At 37.0% G+C, this 17,295-nt stretch overlaps 1 protein-coding gene across 2 annotated transcripts in view; it reads left to right on the top strand.

Moving 5' to 3' along the window:
* LOC149798407 (receptor-type tyrosine-protein phosphatase alpha-like) overlaps positions 1 to 17,295 on the top strand; it is a 135,019-nt gene that overhangs the window by 59,340 nt on the left and 58,384 nt on the right. For both annotated transcript variants that reach the window (XM_089963608.1, XM_089963607.1), the window contains one exon: positions 15,507 to 15,749. In XM_089963608.1, coding sequence (XP_089819734.1) covers positions 15,507 to 15,749 — 243 coding nt within the window. The remainder of the gene's footprint in view (positions 1 to 15,506; positions 15,750 to 17,295) is intronic.

Below are 17,295 nucleotides of genomic sequence, written 5' to 3' on the forward strand. Positions count from 1 at the left end.
TATTTCCAGTGAGATATTTTGTGAACTCACACGCGATGATTCACTGGAAAGTCCAGACTGACAAGGAAGTCGAAATTTGTCGTCTTCATGGTATACACATAACGTTTTCGGTGAGTTATTTTGGGAACTCACACGCGATGATTCACTGGAAAGTCCAGAACAAATAGGAAGTCGAAGTTCTTCGTCTTTATAGTTATACATATAATGTTTTCGGTGAGTTATTTTGGGAACTCACACACAATGATTCACTGGAAAGTCCAGACTGACTAGAAAGTCGATGATTCTCCGTCTTTATAGATATAAACACAATATTTCCAGTGAGTTACTTTGGGAACTCACCCACGATGATTCACTGGAAAGTACATGACTGACTAGGAAGTAGAAATTTCTCATCTTTATAGTAATACACATAATGGTTTCGGTGAGTTATTTTGTGAACTCACACACGATGATTCACTGGAAATAGTGTGTGTATAACTATAAAGACGGAGAATCAGCGACTTTCTAGTCAGTCTGGACTGAAGTTTATAGGGATAACTAAAATAGTTTATGTTAATTATCACGTAAACATTTAAATTGAATGATCGTAGCGACTACAAAACAAAAATACTTTTTATTTACAAGCATTCTGAAATGTATCTCTATTGATAAAATCGAAGATAAAATCGAGGCAACAACGATAACTCTGTCAACCATATTACCTATCTCCGGCAGAGTTATCTCCGTTGATTTTATCAAGGATGTCGTCCGTATGTAACACTAACGGGAGGTATTCAAATGAAATCCATTGTTCGTACTTGGGTGAAAAAGACGATTTGTTATTTTATCTGCTACATATTGAACCCCCCCTCCCCGTGGTTTGATACCAAAATACTTACCAGCCGCGGTCATTGACTGAAATAGTATTTCTTCGCCGGTCTCAATAATTATGGATTTAACTGATCTACTTGAACAGGTTTTACATCTACCAGAATTACCACGTACAGAATTCTCACTCTGTATAATAACTTGAAGGTGGTGTAAAGAGTTATTGAGTTTTTGCCGTCCATATGATCGATCACAAGACCGTTTTCGATTCCCCGTGAATAGTCTCGTACACAAACCTGTGCAAGTAGTACCTCTTTCCTCCAGCATTGAATCTAAGATAACCGGTATTATCAACAGAACCAACCTGTTCTTTTTTTCCGCCGACAGTGTCTGATTACACCGCACGAGATGCTTGATAATTCTGGAGGATAGGATGTCTGACAAATTCTTTTTGCTCCACTATATAGTATTATTTGTCAAAATTATAGTTTTTCTTTACCAATCTAGATATATGACCGTAAGGGTTTGTTATAACTTTATCAGAGTCGTTGACTTTGTCCTTGACAGAGTCCTTGACTTGTTATTTTTTTATCATTATATCGTTTTAGTTCTCTATCATTTTCCACCACGTTGCACACACAACTCGTTTTACCTTAAATTCCAACACCACACCGTAAACACGGTTTTGGGCCAAGACTCTTCCATCGCACGCTTTGTAAATGTTGTCCGCAGAATTTATTTACACAGGATTTGTTACAAGGAGCTGAAGACCCTATCATCAACCACATGTTCTGATTCCTTATTTGAGTCATTGTATATATACTATTTTTTATTTAAATACTTGTCTAAAACATATATGGAAGAGTTTGAGAAATTATCCACAATCGAACCGTGGAAAACTTCGTTTCCTGAATCCAGATTCGATCTTGACATAAGAATCCCTGACTTGCGGAGACAAGCTTTGGTTGATCCGACGAATAATTTGATTAATAATATCTGGAATGCTAAAATATAAGTTCGTGGTGACGGGGCATCTCACGTACTGTCAAGATTCAAAGTTATACTTGACAATAAAGTCAACGATGCTACAATGAACGATGAGCGGGCGAAAAAGATTATTGATTATCCCAACGATCAAAGATATTTTTTTCAGAACAAAGTTTATTATGCTAGCAGAAACAGATTCCGCTGAGTGGATTATCCGTGACAAGCGTGATCCTGTTTTTCGTAATAGAAAAACCGCTGTGTTAAGTAAAAGTTTCAAGCCAGGAATGTTGACTGGCATTGACAGACCATATTATGCTCGAGGTATCATGTTATTTATGGAATTTATCAACTAAATCATAACACCAACATTAATGATCTTGCGCCAATGAGATTGTCATCGTTGAATTGCGTTGCCGAACGAGTAATCGAACATTTTACAAATTTGATGCGTGGAATGGGTTAATGGACCTACGACATGAAATAATAAACAAATGGGCTGAATCGGTCAAGGAAACCGGAGCTACAATAAATGATGTCGCCGAGTTAGGTAATGAATTAAAATTTCCAATAAAAATGAAAACGAGAACATAGGCTATTTTATGCGAATCAAGGAATAAATCGAAAGGAGCAACAGTTGAAACTATTGATCATAATGCACACGCCTGGACTAGCGCAGAGACAATATTTCCAAGAGATCGGACTGTAAGACTTTACCCCCAGAGAATTCTGGGAGGGGAAATATGTTTGATTTTATTCACGAAATAAGTAAAAACGATCCTGTATCAGTATGGCTATTTAAGATTTCAAATGATGAAAAATATGGTCCATCTGTACGACCATTGGCGAAGCATATCGTAAAGAATCTCTCCACGAAATAAAGGAAAAATCTTGCGCAGAAATTTGCAACAGAGAATACTGAAAAATTGCTAAATAATTGTTTTACAGTTCCATTTGTTCCAGCTCACTTTGCAAGAGAGAAAAATACGTAGAAGCCAACACGATTCAAATTTCGTGAAGACGTGCAGCTTAGCTGCTGTGAATATGGACACGGTGGATCGTGGAATACAGGTATGAGCACAGAGACGTTACCTCCGTTGATATGGTCGCGTGTTATCCGGGAAATTTTCTTGGTTACGGAGTGTGTTCTGGATATTTTATCAGATTTCGGACACCCCACACACGAGATGACTAGAGCATCGATAAACGGACCCCTTCCTGATTTTACCCTGACCGGATTGGCTCGTATTATATTATTCGAATTTGCTAGGGGTCTTCGTCCGATCTGTTATGTTTGGTTTGGTAGGCATTTTTTCAGAACAAAAAAAAAGTTGGTCACCAATATTTTATTAGGATATTTGCTCGATGCAGCGATGTTTATATCGTAGATTGTAGGTAAAGCAATTATATCATACTGTCCTCAGACCGAAGTTTGGTTACAACCACACGATGATGATAAAACTGCAAAGGATCTTGGTAGAAGAATAATCGGTAAATTTACTCAAGGAGGGGCATATGATGATAAACGACATTCAGCACGATGGATGATGTTGAATATGATTTTATAATCGCCGATGCAACGAAGAAAAATATATTTGTAAGTCAAGAAAACATTTACTTGTCTAACGTAACAAGATTAGGTACAATTGTTGGTTATATTGATGGTAAGACACCTCAATTTACTCATTTAAGGTCCTCAATGCTCGTTTATGTTTCTGTTAATGTATTATCGGTGATAAATAGATTCCATTATACCGCAGTCAGAGTTGCAACGGATTCATTCTATATCGTAAAAATAAACATAATTACTGACTCAATTTACTGCTCATGATGCATCGGGGGATAAATGGAGAATAAAACAAGAAATGTTATATAATTATTCTGAATCCGCAGATGTTGAAATCAAAGATATTTGTTACAAAAATAATCAGATAACAGAATTATCGTCTGTGGCATCTGTTTATGATCCAGTATCCCGACACAGGACGGTCTATCTGAACGGAGCAGGTGGTTCGGGAAAGACAACTGGAGTGATCGATGCTATGGTTGTTTTAGCACCTACACACATACTCGCAAGAGAAATGAGAGAACGAGAAGTGAGATCATGTACTTATCATAGCTTTTTTCCATGAAAGGGAGACATGGATTCCTGACCGAATGGGCGAGAAATATATTCCAAGGATCATCATTTGGGATGAAGTATGCACAGTATATAAATATACATTAAAAATGTTTCTCGATTGGCTGTTATTGAAAATTACAGCTGTGATAATGTGCGGCGATCATGGTCGACCACAACCGTTTGTTAGGCCATCTCCACACGGGTGGCTAAAGCATTTTGCGGATTATTACGCGGAGATAACTGATGGTCATATATCTCTTGATGTAGAATTAAGGGAGTTTGAAAAATGAAGCAGACATACAACCGAATAAAATTCAGCGTGAAATAATACGTAAAATGATTTCAGAAGCTTTTATGAACGATTTTCTGCAAACATGGAGACCAAATGATTTAATAGTGGCAAGTACAAAGATAGTTCGTGATCCACTTCAACAGCGTTATTTCACTTGCATAAAGAAACGTTTTCAGATCTACGTGTACCATTGTGTTATAGACCAGCTGATACACGACGACAGAATATCGACGTTGATATACTAGGACAGACAGAGAAACAGAATCTCGTATTAAATGATATTGTCGCAGTTGATGTCAGTGTTGCTGAGGATGAACCGAGCGCGGATAAGACTCCATGGACACAGCGATACGCAATGACAATTCATTAATCTCAAGGGTCAACCATCTCTGATACACGAGTTTGGATTGCCGATGACCGTGTCCAATGGATAAGCTAAATTTATCTCGCAGTGTCTTGAGTCAGAAGAATATCTCAGCTACGGATAATTATCATATACGCTACAGAAACCATCAATGATGTTATTGACAGCGATATAGTAAGAAACAAATTAACTGGTTATAGACAATGTGACAAGAAAACAAATGCGACTTTGATTTAGATGTTGAATTTATCATAGAGCTGAAACAACAGCAGAATAATCATTGTGCGAGCCGTAATACAGTAATGTTGTGGAAGTACTCGAGTAATAATCCAAGACAATTTACCGTAGATAGAAAATATAGTAGTCTTGGTCAAACACGTGAAAACGTGATGCTGAACTGTCTTGAATGTTATCGACGTAGAGGTGCTAGTTAAGTGATCGCCGTGGTAACTGTGTGTCTTCAGGAATTACTTGTAACTGCTTATGTGTAAATCCACGTTGAGGAGCAGTTGAATCTAATCTGTAGATTGCGGGTCTACCCGTGGATCTTGCCACGCTTGAAATTGTATGTGTCGTAATACTCCAAATAGGATCAGGCGCTCTTTTCTTACCACCTTCAAGTTCACCGGGTTTGTATAAATATCTTACAGTAACATTACCTAATACTGAAAAAGAACGTCGTTGTACGGGTATATGTTTTTTTGTGATCGCGCCAATAGGTTAAATGTTAGTTGTTCGAGTAATTTCATTATTTAATGCAGCTATCACACTTGGTAATCTTGCAACCCATTCGCCAGATCTTTTGTCCTGAATTATTTCCTTCGCGTATTGTTTTTCAAATAAGCGCTCAGCAGGTGTTCGATTAAATCGTTCACCAATTTCCTGATCACGATGTATTGCAGCGTGTCCTCGTCGTATTTTAACGCGTTGTTGTTTCATCAGCGATAATACTGCTCCTTGAAATTCTCTGCCAGGATCAACTTGTAGCAGCTGTGGCCATCGTAGACCACCACGTAGACAAATTCGTTCAAACGCAGAAGCTACTTCAGTTGTGTCTTTGTTGAAAGTGGCTCTGCTTTCTTGTATCTACTTGCAACATCAACGACAGTTAACGCATATTTGCCATATTGCCTGTTGTGATAAGCATTTTATCAGCAGCAACACATTCGACACCTGCTGCTTCGGCGAGTTTACTAACCGCTGCTCTACCCCTCCACTATTCTCTTGGGCTATAATAAATCGACTCCATTATGATAATAATCGGTTGAATAATTACCAGCTCGTAATGCTAGTTTACCTTTCATCGCAGATCTTACAAACCATTTAGCTAATGATTCGTTGAAATATTTAATGTTCTACGTAATTTAACGCATGAATTAATTTTACATCTGCAATATGTCTATATTGTAGGTTTTTACTTTTATAAGCTACATCATGAGCGTGGCACGCTTTATCAATAACATTTACTGGATATTGACCTGGTTTTGGCTGATCAAGATTGTCAAGCCTGATATCACGTCGGGTGCCAGAATCGCAATAGTTATACCCTGGGAGGTGTTTTTCTCCTGGGTATTTTCCCTATGGTATTCCTGGTAACTTTGTTAACTGCGCGGCAATATCAGCTCCTTTCTTATAACTCCGCCTGTTGAAATAAACTTAAATGTCTTTGTACCACATCGTTCACACTTACCTGTAATTGGTGATTTGTTATTTTTTGATGTAATAGTTGTAAGTCCACTTGTGGGGGTACGCGCCCTGCATTTAACACAATATAAATCCAGATTATTTATTATATTTCTACAACATGGATGTAATTGATTTCTCAGCGACACGAAAGCAATAGCCGGTCAAGCATATGCAGCGCTACCAAAATCTGTCCGAATGATCATAATAGGCCCATCCGGGTCTGGTAAGAAGCAATTGCTACTTAATTTGATAATGAGATGGTTGAAATGGGATAAGTTATATTTAGTTGCTTCGTCAGTTGATGTATAGAGATGTTACTATGTACTTAAAGACTTTAATGGAAACGCAAAATTGTTGGATGAAAACGGTGATGATGTTATTGAATTTATTACTGATATCGGTGAAGCGCCAACAGTAGATGATATTGATGGATTTATTAATAATTTAGTTGTATACGACGATATAATGCTGGATACGAAATCAAATCCTCCTAGAATATTTTTCACGCGGTAGACATAAACACACAGATGCAATTTATGTTACTCAGCGATATACACAAATACCAAAAGTGATCAGAGATAACTGCAATATTTTAGCTGTATTTAATAGTGTTGATATGCATACGCTAAGAAATATTCATCAGACTTGATGCTGCGGAGATATGGACATAATTAATTTTAGAAATTTACGAAAATGATTAAAGATTCTTTGATAAGTCCTATCGACAAGTAAATGGTTTGCAATGGAAGTTTCAAGGACTACATGAAGATCATCCTGTCGTGAAGACTCAGAAACAACAATTTGATAACTCACTGACTACTAATGATCTTTTAGTTTGACTTAAGTTTTATTAATAGTGATCTTAAACTAACACGGGATCTCAGGACGTTTTTCCTGTTTAAAATGACCTGGTTGTCATTTGCAATCCTGGTTAAAATTGATAGAATGAGTAATAAAAGGGGGATCACTGTACTCAATGCCTTTTAATATAATGAAACCTTGTTGGTCTACTCTCAAATAAAAGGATAATTTTCAGATGGCGGTAAATGATGTAATCAGTATTCGATGGCCCAAACAATTGATCAAATGAGCGAAATGTTAATAATTACACTTCACATCTTCGTGCGTAGAAGAAACGTGAATTGCCAATATTAAGATAATCATTGTTTGTAATTATTATTTATCCATGCAATTAAATATCAATATAGTATGTGAAGAGTTAAATCGAGTACCTGAAAACACGTTATCGCGAGTCACGTTTGCTAAGCCCCAGCTATAGAGTCATATACAATATATAATCTACCTGTCTTCGGAATATTATAGCGGCCTTGTGTTTGATCTCCAAAGATTGTAGCGGGGTTAGTGTTGAACTCTCACGCAAGATAACCATGACCAGTCAGAGACCGGAAACTTCAGTTGGCAAGGTCGATCGGTCACGTCACTTAGCAAAGGCTTGCCGTTGTCACACCTATATGTTCAAGGTTTGTTCAATAATCAAAAGGAAAGTCCACAGGGTGCACGGGACGTGTTCGTATCCCTCCCAACGTTGACAGACAGCGAGAGAGACATTGTCTGCTATGTTTAATTGAATCGGTCCACAGCGATGTCCAATCAAAAACTGAGATGTAGGGCGTGATTAAAATTATGACCCGAATGATACCTTCTTAAATCGTAAAGAGTAATTTAGTATTGTCCTGGAAGGATTGCATATCAATATGGTTTACTCCGGGAAAGAAGCCAATTGTAATCTTGCGGCAGAACTTAGACGTCAATTCTAGGGAAGACAAAGCTTTGAAAAGGGCAGTAAGTTAATTGCTCGATTTTGCAGAATACTACGGCATCATAATTGTAAGCATTTGTAGCATGTGCACTAAATAACTAGGATCGTTTAGTATGTAGAATTACCTTTGTAGTGTTTGATTTACTTGCGCATTTGAGAAATGGGATTGAGCCTTAAGTATAAAGTAGATAATTATGTAGATTGTTAGCTTGTTGTCAGAATTAATTTTGTATTCGCGGTTTGGTTAATTCGTCGTAAACCAGTGATTTATTAATGCGTTGTGTTAGAATCTGTATATGCTTGAATTGTGAATTTGGAAAATGATTGAAGTATTAAGATTAGTTACTATAGACCTATGAATTTATCAGAGTATGGATATTTGAATATATGCTTACTGTGTATGAGCTGTAAGGTAAAGAAATGCTCTGATTATTGTAATATTGTTTAGTATAACGGGGTTAAGAGTATGTACTGACGTGACGAAATTTATTTATGTATGTATCAGAAGTAATTTATACCGTGACGTTTATTTTACCATGCAAGAACGTATGGGCATCTCGATGTGAACGAATGCGTGACCGATAAATTTAATAGCCTTTATTTGATGATAGGCTGTGTGTAGTGTGAGATGAGAAACTAAGGAAAACGATTGTACCATCCTTTAGTTTTCACGGAAAGCTTTTTAGGAGACAGTAAACTTCCGGTTCCATTGGGTCCCAAGTCTTCAGGAGTTGGAGACCGTATTGAGATTGTAGCCGAGACAGTCGAGGTCGACAGGAGTGCAGTCGTGGGATAGAAAGTGGACGAGGAGGAGAAGGAATCTAGAGACAATTCGGGGAGGAAGAGGAGAAGGAATTGGGAGAAATGAGATAGAGAAAGGATACAACAGATGAGTAGAAATATAAGAACATGTGTCAATCAATTTCAAACTGCTAATCAAGTGATGCAATAGGCTTATTAAACGGTCAAGCGAAAGGAGTGTAATATTTGAATTGTTATTAAATTGTTATTCATTTCATTTCTACCTTTTTACTATATCTCACTGCTTTATATCCTTTCCGATCAGAAACTACAAATGGGAGTGTTCTCGATGGAAAAAGGAGCACCCTTCTACAACTCATTGCTGTGTGCGTTGAGTTATAGGTGGAGTCGCATACTGTCTCCTATGGAAATTCACACTGGCATAGACAACGTGAAGGCAGCGTCCGGGAGTTGTCGATGGGCAGACGAAAGACAATCGCCTATTAATATGCAGGCGTGCATAATCACCAGTGAGATGTAAGCAAATTAAAATGTTTGATTGCACGCAATGAGGATATTTGGTTCAGGTGTTTTTAGTAACCACGTTGCAAGTGCCATCAGTGCCGTCTTAAGGCTGAATATGTCACATTGGTCGACGAGATTACAGCAATAAACGCTTCTGGTTATCTTAGTAGGATATAACTCAAAACGTTCAGAAAGTTGGTTGTTTAATCCTCAGCAACACGGGTACTATCACCCTCTGGGATGTTGGATATTACTTTATTAACCAGCATTGGAATCGTGAATGTGGTAAATGGACTCTGACGGGCAATAAATTACAGCGGTACGCAGTCTATTGTGTTGACAAACGTCTCATACTAAAGCTCTACAATTGGATTTGCGTCTATGGAGACACCATTTGGTGTTAGGCCCCCAATGGAAACGCATAAGTGCCGTGAGTCTTAGTCGCTCAGGCCATTCAGCAATTACAATCTACAATGTTCATTGCTTAAAAGCAATTAGCAAAGCCATGGATGAAAGAAAAAAAATAGACTATGGACACAAATCATTGGTGTTCTCTGAGAGTCGTACGGTTGACGAAGAAGACAGAGTATTGTTGAATGTCTTATAACAAGCGAATTATATGGATAAGAAATATAAATCACTTGTGCGAGCGTATCTGTCCTGATCGAAGTGTGCATGTATCGGATGGGTTTTTGGTGGAGCAAAGAATTAAATCAGCTGGACATAGATCAGTGCCAATTCAGAACTTACTAACTCAAACTGTTAGCAGCTATGGCTAATAGCGATTTTGCTGACGGAACAACAGCAAAAGTACTGGCTTAGGGTAAGTTTATTACAACAATAACAACGTGGCGTTTATCGTACCCTTCTCTACAACAACATTTAAGTTTTGGTACATAGGTCACTCAAGCACTCATCTTACCAGCAGAACAATCATAGTTGTAGTTCAAAAAGACGCATTTTAACGCATCAAAGTATTCGGCGAACGTGTTAAAGACTGTGTTATTTCCAGATCTAATGATATTAAAGAAGCTGACGTTTTAATTTATATCACTAACGTTTTCCGAGTAAGCCACAGCGACAGAAAAGCATGTCCTAAGGGGACGGGGAGTAACTATGAAAGCTAAGAATTAAATCGAAATCCTCTTCTTTGCAAAGATCAACATAATCGCATATAATGAATCTAAGGAACTATGCAAAAACACAACATCCGTATAATATAGTATAAGGGTAACAGGATGTAGTAGACAAAATAAACAACCACATAACATGAAATACCGGCTGAATCGTACAAAGCATACACAAGGGATGCAATCATTGAAGTGGCAAAAAAAAAAAAGAATCGATTGCCCATGGAAGAGCCCAAGCGCGCTAGGAGCTGATGAAATCTCTCGCTGGAAATGCATCCTATGTTGTATGTGTTGCTAATGTTTGTAGTTTGAACCTGATGCAATACAAATATGACAATTAAAACAACTGATTCGCTATTATTTCCGAAATATTTAAGTTTCTAGATTTTATGTCTATGCATATTGCGTAGATAATAGAATAAAAATAAATTGTTAACCCAAGTCTTTTCATGTGTTTATGGTTGCTCTACATGATAATATTTCACCTGTCCTGTTTATGTAACACTTTTAAAAAGAAAAGGGTTATATAAATAACATGTATTACAAATCAAAAGGCAAACAAATATTATATATACGTACATAGTTCAGTATTTATTCAGTGTCTACTCGGCGCTTCTTTGCTTGTCTCTTTTATTCGTTAAATGGAACATCTCTTGGCACTTTCCAGCAGTAGTCTCCAAGCACTGATGGGCTCGATTTGCCCTGATAGCGTTTCACCATTGTTGCAATGTCCTGGTGAATTCGCTTGCCGTGCTCATCACTCACAGCTCTGCACTTTGGTTGAAAAAGATCTTGATGAGAGTTCAAATTTTTTGTCTATAGTGACATGTTGCAACCAAGGCTTTAGAATGTCTTGACGAGGTTTTCCACTAACTCTCTGTAGTTTTCTGCCTAGTTGTTTCCGAGACAATTTGCTGCCACTTACTAGAAGGCTTTCCATGTCGTCTTTTCCTTAACACGCAATTCACGGTCAAATGCATCATCTCGAAGAAGTTCACAAATATGAGGACGAACAAAAACTCTTTCCTTCATCTTAGCTTCACTTAACTATGGGCATTTTCCATGGTGGTACTTGTAAGCTGTTTGTGTTTTGTAAATGTCCTTGAGAACGTTTTTCATCAGACGCAGCTTGATGTGCAAGTGTGGTAACAAAAGCTTTCTTGATTGAACAAGTTGTTGATACTGTTCCAATAACAGTCGGAGTGGCCGATCTCTCTTGATGTTGTGGGAATCTTTCGCACGACTATCCCATTCGCTGAGAAAACATCAGTACTTTCTGTATCCAGTCTGCAGACCAAGGAAGAGAGTATGAACCTTCAAATTGCTACAGCTACCACTGATGTTGGTCATAGTTTATGCACCTCAAAAGTTTCTTCATGTTTGCATAAGTTTCCTTCATATGGACTGCATGATCAACTGGAATTGATATTATGCAGCAAAACATATTTAAGACTCGTCATCGATATATACGTGAACAGTCTCCACTTATTTGGATCATGAATGATGGTGATGGCTGCCATCACACAATCGATGTTGTTGCAGGCTACATGATCGCCTTCCGTGAAGAGAAACCATAACATCACCTGCCAGGAGATTCCACTACTATAGTCTGGAGCCCAACAGCTCTGATGCACTCTTGGATAGTCTCAAAGTCCTGACAAGGACATTTAGTTCACTGTATTATGAGGTGTGATTAAGAAAAGGAGGATGGGAGAAAATCTGGATCATGCAACATTGATGGTTCAGGACTAGAAGTTTCATCCTCTTCCTTTTCCTCGTCTCGGTACTGGGTATATAGCTAATAGAATGTTTGGATAATACACAGTCCACGTTTTATTCTTTGACACACCTTTCCAAACTGTTGGCTCTTTCCAAATCATTGGCACTACAAAAGGTATAGAGTTCTTTTTCCTAGTCAACCACTGGCGAAGATTTGTTGACAAGTGTTGCAGCCTATGTGTGGGTCCCACCTCTTGTCCTGATCTCCAATTCTGCAGCCAACCTAAATGTGATAGGCTTCCTTAACCATAGTAGTTATACTGCACGTTTGTCATGCAAACTTCACTTCACCACAAGAATACCGGACATTATCTGCATGGTTCACAAAAGTACGAGGCATATCTGCTAACTCTGGCCAAATGAAAATGCATCCCTTTGCAAAATCAAACACTGACAAATACGAGAGCACGACACATTATGATTTATGGATCTGATATAGGGCAATTTGTGCGACAGAGTAATGTAAGTTTAGTTATGAATGCGTCATCCATGACTTCTAGAAATAACATGATACAATTCATATCATGTACGACGCAATAGCAGCTTCAGATTCATCATTCATTGCTTTGCCTAAAAAGCAGCTACCGCTTAAACCCAGTCATAGATTTTTCATAGATCCAGTCGTAGATGTATTGGAGTTATTTCCGGTTTAAATTGAGATTCCTTCCGTTTATAATTCACTGATCATCCACCATTCCCACAAAAATGGTCGTATATACTGACCCAGTATCATATCTCTAAAACTAGAGCCAATCAACAATTGTAAGCATCATTTCCGTTCTCAGTGACCCAGAATAAGTAAAGTTTGGCTACATTTATTTCGGAAACAGTTTGACTGTACAACAGTGGAATCAAAGCGCAGCTTCCACAATCGGTGCTTGCAGTCAGTACGACATGTTAATACAATTTGCGTCAGAATAATATACTTAGCATTCTTTTGTCATGGGTGGCACTATTTGTGATCCATACGCCTTTTTACATTCTAGTCTCCGACTGCTTTTCTTATGTATTTGATAATATTCCTTTGTTTAAACATTTGGATTTTACCACTTTGGCATTAATGACTAAAGCCCCATCTGCGGCAAAGTTATACACAATTACTAAATATTGCATTTAATTGTTCACTATTCCATTACTTCTGCTATTCTGAGGTAATTGGTATATTAAAAAATGAGCAACCGACGGAATTGTAGCCATGTTTGTGACTATAATTTATGTATGTCTGACAAAAATGGCTTTATATCAGGAATAAGTGCAATAAGGTACGTAATATACATTATTTTTTGTGCCCTGTAACATAAAAACCAGGAGTTCCTATCGGAAAGCACAAGTAAAACCTAGCAGCTAAAACGTTTTATCCTCTCATTCATCCAATATCAATGTCAGGATAATCATTCCCACTGACCTGTTTTGTTGCGTAAATTAGAAACCCAACCACCAGCATGGCTTCCACAACCAAAGGCACAAAGTCATCAACAAGAAACTATCCAGTGCACATTTTAATCACAATGTTTCTTTTCTATAAATTAAATAGGGAAATCAGCCGAAACGAAATATAAATGAAGATTTCACGCTGCACGCTTAATCAGCACTTATATGTAGATTACTTACTATTAAAGCTCATGATGACCTTGAGTTACTCAAAATGAATGGTTGATACTTACGATGAGTATAATCAAAACTATGCAGGTTGATGAGGTACGATCTTGCAATTTTAAATCAAAAGCAATCCAAGGTATATTCATTTATAAAAATGAATATTCGCGTGAACGTAATCATACAAAACTGCGGTTACGTAATTTATACAAAATGAATATGCGCGTGTTGAACGCAGAGCCGTACTAAATCGAAGGGCAAGTGGTAGGTGTAGCTTTCCCGACAGGTGCCAAGCATACATCAAAGTGTTCTTTGTGAAACATATCTTTCTGAATTTTATATTTAGAGGGCAATCTGATTAAAATCAAATCTCCAATGTCCTATTTGTAGATCTAACCGACATCAATAAATGGTCATATTCTGCTGGTCATGTGGTTTATCAATTAAATCACAACTAGTGACGCACGTTAAACATAATTATTAACGATAAATCTCCCCAACACGAACTTTCAATCGTTTTAGATAAGATACTAAATATAAGTGGACTGGAGACTCCAGTGGTCACCAAAACATGAAATGTTATCGGTATCTGTCGCAACTGCACGTATGACTGTCAGACTCATTTTGAGGGTACAAACAAGTTGGCAGCATGTATCAAATGTCAAGGACGCCACCGCAACGGTCAGAGGAGCAATATTCAATTTTGCTAATAAAAGTGGAGCGCCTTGGTCCATGTTAAGCACTAGTTCCCTTTGACTGTAATTTGAAGGAAGACAACCTGACTATTCACACGCTTTTTTCGTCTTTGTAATTTATAAATGTTGTTTTACTGATATTTGAGTACAATGTCTAGCCTTATTTACGAATTTATAATGTTCTGAAAGGAAACGTGAGCAACATCCTGGTCATGCTATTGTATCTTAGGTTTATCTATAAGGTTGTGGTGAATAAAATTATTATTTCCTATCTTATGACAAGCTTGGAAAGTCATTGTAAGTTATGTTAAGATATAATTTGACAGTAATCATTTTTCTTAATTTGGTCATTTGAATTACAAAGTCCCCATTGGAATTATTAGAGAAAATTACTACTTGGGATTAGTGTGAATTTAATTCAGAGACATTCTTGATTATATAATTGTGATCAATCACAAAAGTCAGTACAACAACCTATTCAAGACTATTGGCACGTTAGCATACTCAATATTGTAATTCATTTTATCCTGTTGAACCTGTGATAAAACGTTTAAGTTTATTTGAGGTTTAACTTACAATACTATAAGTTCCTCATAAATTGTCATTTTGTATATTTTTAACATATAAATTTAAATTTATTTGTTAATTTTACTAATTGTTAAAGTTTCTCTCATTTCTGCTACTTAATTTAAGACCATACTGTCGTAACATTGCATAATAATAAATGTTTAGTTTGTAACATTTTTAAACCTGGGTTCTCAGAATACCTACATATTGGTCAAAGGATGCAGCTGCAAAATATATGAGACAGAACAGTGAATATTGTTATCACCAAGCTGGGCAAAACCATTCTAGAATTATAGTGCAGAAAATGTAGGCATTGTAGTGAATATTGGTGCGTATGGATTGATAGATGGACGGACAGGATTTCAAATAAAGCAAACATTACTCAAAATCATTTTAAAAATAAATAAATAAAGGAAATACTTTTTTTCTTCTTCTAAGGCACGGTGAATTTTGCTCTACATAAGCCAGCTGTCCAGTCAACGACATCGAATTATCAGAATTTCAGCTGGACTGCTGATAAGGCTGTGGATGGGAAAATAGATGGCAGCAATCCGGTGACGTTAAAGTCATGTAGCGCAACTTCTCAAACAGACAAGGCTAATCATACCTGGGAAGTTGAAATTGGCTTGAACATTATTGTAAAGACTATCACGGTTTACGGAAGAACAGATGATAATCTAGGTATAGTTGCGTCTCAAACTTTGATCGTTTAAATATAAATGTGTTAACCTCATCAAGAGAGGCTTATGAGCTTTTAATGGTCTTATCTTAACATGTTAACAAACTTATAAGCCAGTTTGTAGATGTGTATTATTATTATTATTATTATTATTATTATTATTATTATTATTATTATTATTATTATTGCACATAAAGTGAAAAAAAAGAAAAAAGAATTTACATCCGTAAATAGTGTTTCAGAGATTTGCGTACAGGTCATAATCTGGCGTTTGACTAAAATATTGACACATCAGGAAGCTACTGATACTCAAGGAGGGAGAAAGTCAGAGTAAATGGAACAGTTGTTCTAGAACAAGTAACAATATTTATTGAATGTCCATTGAGATGTGGTGATCGGCAGTTTGACATTTATTTTATTGCGAATGTGACTTTAGATTATTCGCTCGTTTTCTGCAGTCAACGTTTTCGTAAATTTATTACTTGATACAGATTTCGCTCGACATCCTAAATTTTGTTGTTTAGTAAAGGTAACTCATGTAGCCGAACCATATATACATCTTGAAATATGCTTTTCAAACGTTCGGAATAATCTGTTTCCAATGAGTAACATATGAAGCGGGGCACCATGGTCTTCTATTTGTTTTACTCTCCATGGGTGCGACGTAGAGCAACAAACACATGGAGTTAGTCGTGAGATTTTGTGTACCGGACACTCTTCCAGGGATTGTTAAGAGTGAGACACGTGTACTTCAGGACACACTGTACTAATTATACGGAAGAAATGTGAACCAGTCTAGAAATGGGTTAAGAAATAATAGAGTATTTACAGGTTTGGTGGTCCATAATTGGTTAATAATGAAAATAAAAATTTTAGGAAAATATCTTTTGAGATCTTATCCTATATGTAATGTAAAAAAAATATTGACAAATTTCTACTGATGCAATTTTAGCATTTTTACAGGCTTGACTCAGGAGTACTCAATACTGAAAGTATCACCTGATTCATTTGGTGCAGAATCAATAACACGTGTTTCTTGCATATGTATATAAACAAAGTGCCGCGGGTCATATGGTGTTCTCCACACATAAGCTTGCACCAAGGTTAGATGTGCATGAAGAATTATAGGTGTCATTATCAGCACCCATAAATTGTAAGTTATTCAATTTTGAATATGATAGTGTTTCCATATGTTTACCATTGGAGTTGAATTAGTACCGTGAGTCCTTCAGCGCGCGTAACAAATGGCTTCTTAACCCTCCCACTTGAAATTAATTAGAAATTTATAATTCTAATAAGTATAATTGGATGAAACAAGTGTAACTGGCTCCACATGAGGAAGACAACATTTTGTGATCAACAATGTGTCGGCAAGTACTGTTGGATAAACGCTGGCATAATTAGAAAGGGTTCAGGCCCTATTCCGTGTGTAATATATCACGTTGGCTCTCACGGTCTAATACCTTTATGGTGAGCAAAAAACGAAGGGCCCATTCATATGAACATTCCAAGTTGAATGTGAAAAATACAATAGAGGAAATGTTACGT

Source organism: Sinohyriopsis cumingii, chromosome 6 (assembly GCF_028554795.1).
Source record: "Sinohyriopsis cumingii isolate HCF-2022 chromosome 6, ASM2855479v2, whole genome shotgun sequence".
In the NCBI taxonomy this organism is placed as follows: Eukaryota; Metazoa; Mollusca; class Bivalvia; order Unionida; family Unionidae; genus Sinohyriopsis; species Sinohyriopsis cumingii.